This window comes from Trachypithecus francoisi, unplaced genomic scaffold (assembly GCF_009764315.1).
Source record: "Trachypithecus francoisi isolate TF-2019V2 unplaced genomic scaffold, Tfra_2.0 Contig01040, whole genome shotgun sequence".
In the NCBI taxonomy this organism is placed as follows: Eukaryota; Metazoa; Chordata; class Mammalia; order Primates; family Cercopithecidae; genus Trachypithecus; species Trachypithecus francoisi.
The window spans coordinates 4,199-9,341 of NW_022681091.1; the positions used below are offsets into that span (position 1 = coordinate 4,199).

At 59.5% G+C, this 5,143-nt stretch overlaps 1 protein-coding gene across 1 annotated transcript; it reads right to left on the reverse strand.

Moving 5' to 3' along the window:
- Window positions 1-352: 352 nt before the first annotated feature.
- Window positions 353-1,759, reverse strand: LOC117090599 (actin-related protein T2-like). Its single transcript, XM_033222985.1, has one exon. The coding sequence runs from the start codon at window positions 1,308-1,310 to the stop codon at window positions 432-434; it is 879 nt and encodes a 292-aa protein (XP_033078876.1). The 5' UTR covers window positions 1,311-1,759; the 3' UTR covers window positions 353-431.
- Window positions 1,760-5,143: the final 3,384 nt, after the last annotated feature.

The window sequence follows — 5,143 nt, forward strand, 5'->3', positions numbered from 1 at the left end:
CGAGCAGAGCCCAGGCCCTGGCATGCTAGCTAAGGGCCCACACACGTAGGGGTTTCTTGCTGAGCCCTCAGAACCAGGTGCACCCACTAGTCCCCACCCTCCCTGCCGACTCTCTCGGCCCACCTAAGACCCTTGTTGAGAATGCAGACTCCAGTGCCCTACTCGCCTGAGGTCCGGAGCTCTACTTTCCTACAAACTGCAGATGGAACAGCTGGACTCAGCCCGGGCTGTCTTGGGAGGAAGCAAAGGGGAGTGGGTGTGGACCAAGCCACTTCACAGATTCCCCACCAGGGCCAGAAATGACTCTGTTGCCCCCAAGAAGGAACCGAGTGGAGGCGGCCACAGGTGCTCCGGTATCTGTCCTTTATTGAACATCCTCCCAAAGCTGGGGCTCAGGTTCACCCCCAACTGTGCCCCACGAGAAACGGCCTTCAGAAGCATCTCCTCTGCACCACGGAGCTCCCAAACTCCTGGAAGTCTGCGGCGGTGACCCACATCTGCTTGAAGCTACTCAGAGAGGTGACGATGGAGGCTCCAATCCAGGTGGAGAACCACCGGTCGGGGGGAGCCGTGATCTTGATGGGAGTGTCCTTGGAGGCCAGCTGCTCCAGCTCCTTGAGAAGCCGGTCATCCAGCCCGTGGAACAGGGTAGTCCCCCCCGACAGCACGATCTCCCCAAAGAGGATCTTCTGGATGTCGGCATCACACTTGGTGATGCTGCTAGAGACCATATGTGAGAGCCCGGGGCTCTGGCAGCCCAGCTGCTGGGGCGTGAACAGGGCCTCGGGCGCCTGGTGCAGCGGGTCCCCAAGGCTGAGGATGTTCCCGTCGGGCAGCTTGTACTCCCTCAGGACCTCCTCCGGCCTCCGGGAAAGCTCCTTCTCGGGCTCCAAGGCCACGTAGCACAGCTTTTTTTTTATGTCGTCCACCAGGCCCTTGTCCAGCTCGCAGGAGAAGGTGTGGCCGCTGGCCAGGAGCAGCTGCGTGAGGAGCTCTGTGATGTCCCTGCCCGCCACGTGGAGCTTGGTGACTGCGTGAGGCAGGAAGTAACCCTCGAAGATGGGGACAGTGCAGGTGACCCCATCCCCGCTGTCCACCACCAGGCCCGTGACGCAGGCCAAGGCGTAGAGAGCCAGCACCGCCTGGTCCGACAGGTAGAAAGCAGGCACGCCAAATTTCTCAAACATGACTTCCGCCATCTTCTCTCGGTTCTCCCTGGGGTTCAGGGAGGGTTCTGTCGCGAGCAGAGGCTGGTCGCTGGGTTTCACACCCAGCTCCCACTCAAAGAGATGCTTCCAGAGTCTCTCCATGTCATCCCACCCTGTGATCAGGCCACGCTCGATGGGGGAGTGCAGCTACAGGGCCTCGAGCTTGTACAGGGCCTCCTCCCCTACAAAGTACTTCTTCTGGTTGGCCCCTGCTGAGGGCGCCTGGAATTTCAGGTGCCCCACGATGGAGCTGACGATGTGCCGGGGTCCAAACTCCCCGGACAGGCCCGCTTTGCAGAGCCCCGAGCCATTGTCGAAAATCACAGCGGGGGAGTCTAACGCGTGCGGATTAAACATGCCCGCAGCCTTCCCTTCTCAGCCTCATCAAAATAAAGACCAGCCCTCCAGGGCCACTTTGTGATGCAATAGGGGATCTCGGGGTGTCTCAAGGCAGAGCTAGCACCGCACCAGAGAGCCCTCCATCCTCAGGCTCAGGTCTGCTCTCCCTTCAGGTGGCCCCGGCCTGCTGAGGCCTCTTCTATGGGGCTGCCTCCTAGGTAACAATCCAGCCAAGGCAACGATTGTCCTGAGCCTCAGTGGCCCTGGGGGTGGGGCTCTGAGTCCCCCATCCCCCACAGGGTGAGGTGCTCAAGAGAGGGAGGCAAGTGCATCCTAGGGTGGTGCTGGACAAGCCTGTGGGCTGAGGCAGAGACTTAGCTTTAGAGTGGAGAAGCAGCCCAACCTGGGTGCACCCCAGAAAACCAGCTTCTCTGGCCGCTGAGCTGCAACCTCTGGGGTGACAATACTTCCCTGTGCTAAGGGGGAGAACCAAGCACCAGGTGGGAGAGGTGTTGTAAGCAGTTCTGTCCCAACAGGCACTTAGAATGTGCTTTTGAATAGTGACTCCTCCAGGAAGCTCTCAGGGATTTCTCCTCCCTCCATCCCATTAGTCCCGGCTGTCTGTCCCACTGGGTGGACCCTATTCAAAGCCCTCTGGGCTGGCCCTTTGTCCAGGAATACATCTCTGCTCTGGCTTGAGGCCAGGGCCCCTCATTCCTCTCTGCAGACTCTGAAGTGCTGGCACGCAAGAAAGTCCAGCAGCCACAGAGTTGGGAACCCCAACAGCCCCAAAGATATGGTCCATTGGTTTCACATGGGCAGCCTGGATTGCAGCCTGTGCCACCTCTCTGTGTCTACGAGCTGCCACCCAGTCAGGCCACAGCCACAGAGGAACGCTCAGAGATGACCAGGCCATTAAGGGTCAAGGTCTGAGCAGGACCAGGAAGGAGGCACTGGGCCAGGCCAAGGGCAGCAGCTCCAGACGATGAGAGGACCCACAACAGTGTATGCCCGGCACTCAGACCCCCACTTGGTCTTCTGCTTGGGGAGAAAGTGGGAGGGGATCCAATCTGGGAACCAGCTTCACTTTTTTCTTGAAGAGGGTGGAGGTGGCCTTGGAGAATATGAGGTTTATTCTCTCTCTCCTGTCATATCCATAATTACCCTGCAGGCTAGCTTGGTCTCCCAAAGTTCTCCCAGAGGATGCCTCCCGGGGTCACTCCCCTCCTGGAGCCCCTCAGTTCCTGCTGGTGGCCCCCCCTCTGTGTGTCCTGCCTGCCCTGCTGACCCAGCAGCAGGCATTAAACCCATGGTGGTGTAGACACACGTTGTAGATGGGCAGTCTAGGCACGTGGTACAGGTAAGTGGTGTAAACACAAGGTTTATGCATGGGATAGATGGGTGGTGTAGACATGCGTTGTACACTCGTTGATGTGTGGTGTAGATGTGTCTTGTTGATACATGGTTTTGTGGGCACCACTGATCCCTGGGCGGGAGTCAATAAAAACTTGATTATTGAAAGATTTTCCTAGAGGGCACCCCCCAGAGGGAAACTGAGTCAAATGCATGCCAGGGCGGGTGTGGCTTTTCAATCTCCATTTCTCTGGAAACTGTGGCAGCCACCACACAGCTTGCTTGCAGTTGTCTCAGAGACGTCCAGGCTCCCCGAGGTGGTAGGTGTGGACGGAGGCACTGACCCATGGGCATGGCCTAGGGCCCTGAGGCCTCCTTCGCAACCTGCTGGCCCAGGCCCAGGAGCTCCTCCCTGCCCACATCAAGGTCACCCCGCAGGTCCTGCTGAAGGTCACCTGAGGCCTGGCCAATGCTGGGGGACGGGGAGAATGTCCTGGGACAGGGGCAGGCACCATCCCAACCCTGTTCCTGTTTGATAGCGTGCTTGGGCAGAGGGTGCCCCCTCGAATGCCATCTTCCAGGCACATCCCAGGCTGCAAGGTGAGTTGTCCTCCGATGCCTTTCTGGTTCTACTGTGCAGCCACACTCACAACAGAGGGACCACCCTGCACGGGAAGAGTTCCCTCCATGCTGAACTGGGAGACCACAGGCACCAGTCCTGGGACATACAAGTGGGCCCATCCCTGCCGACCTGCATAGCCGGTGTTGTCCTGGCAGAGGTGTGGCTGTCCACAAGGTTGGCCCTTTGAAGCCCTGGGACAGGATCTGGGTGGCTCTCTCCTGGCCCTGCAGAGGAACAAGGACTCCCTCCGTCACATGCCCTGCGGAGCAATGGCTCAACATCAGCCGATGCTGCCAGAGATGGCCCCAGATGGACACCAGGTTTACCCAGGAGGGTGACAGAGTGTCACTCAGGGAGGGCATGTGCCCCCACCGGCTGAGCCCTCTGCCCACAGCCCCCGGCTGAGCCCCCTCTACCTTGTAGAGGTGGTCTCGGCCTGGGAAGGGCCCCCAAGGCTGGGACGACCAAGCCTGCTGTGTTGTCTCAGACCCTGGCTCTGTACAGCCCAGATCCACCATCAACTGCGCGGATTGCTAAGGTTTCGAGTCTTACGTTTTGGGGAGCGTTCCCTGGCTGGCTGATGTGTCTTGGGGTTCCAGCCTGCAGCCGTCACAGAGGGTCTGCATCCTCGCTTCTCAGGTGTGGCTGGAAGTGCCTCAGTGTCACCTGAGCGGAGCTGGGAGGAACGTGCTCTGACGCTTTCTAGATTCTGGCTCTGCTGGTGGCCACAGTGGGAGGTGGTGACAATGCTGGGTGGGGAGGGCTCTTGGGTCAGGCACAGAGACACGTTGAGGTGGCCCTGGGTGGGCTGGGATCTTGGGCATTTGCAGACAGGACAGAGGAGGAGACAGATCCACTAAGCCCGGGCTGCTGAGCTCCTGGTGGGGTGTTGTGGGGCTTCTCCGTTCCTCTGTCCCCTGTTACTGTCACAAGACACAGTCACAGCGTCCCTGGCACAGCCTCTTACCCTTGTGCACGTCCTGCAAAAACACACAGGCCCCTGTCTCCGCCCTCCCCGGCCCAGCTGCTTCCCCAGCCTCTGCTTAGGTCTGGGCCTTTCCACCTGTTTCCAGCTCTTCTCGGTCCTTCCATGACCCCGCCAGTCCCCGCTTTGGAGGAGATAAGGGCATACCCCCAAGTACACAGCTGGGAAAGCCAGGGCACAGGCAGCACTGGCCAGATCCTTTTCCCCTAAATGTTTTCTCTCCCTGCTGAGCCTGGGAGAAGTGGTGCCCTTGGCCCTGGGTCTGGTGGCCTGACCCATCCTGGTAACTCAGATGATCGTGGCCAGGGTGCCACGTGCCCGGCAGAGCAGGCCCTGTGAAGCCCACCACGTTGCTGTTTGTCTATTTGGGAGAAGCAATTTGCAGGCAGGGTGGTCTTGCTCCAGTTACCATCAGGATTCTTGGACACCCGGAGCGAGGCTGGTTCCATCACCGTCATATCTGGGTTTGCTGTTGGAGCCAAGAACCTCAGGGGCAAGGCCCGGCTCAAGGCCCGGCCATTGACTAGGCAGGCGCTTCTGTCCTAGCTGCTCGGTGTCTCACTGGGCTGAAGATTGTCCGCCATTGGGCAGAGCCAGAAGAAGCAGGAAGGACCCTGAAGATCCCCCACCAAGGAG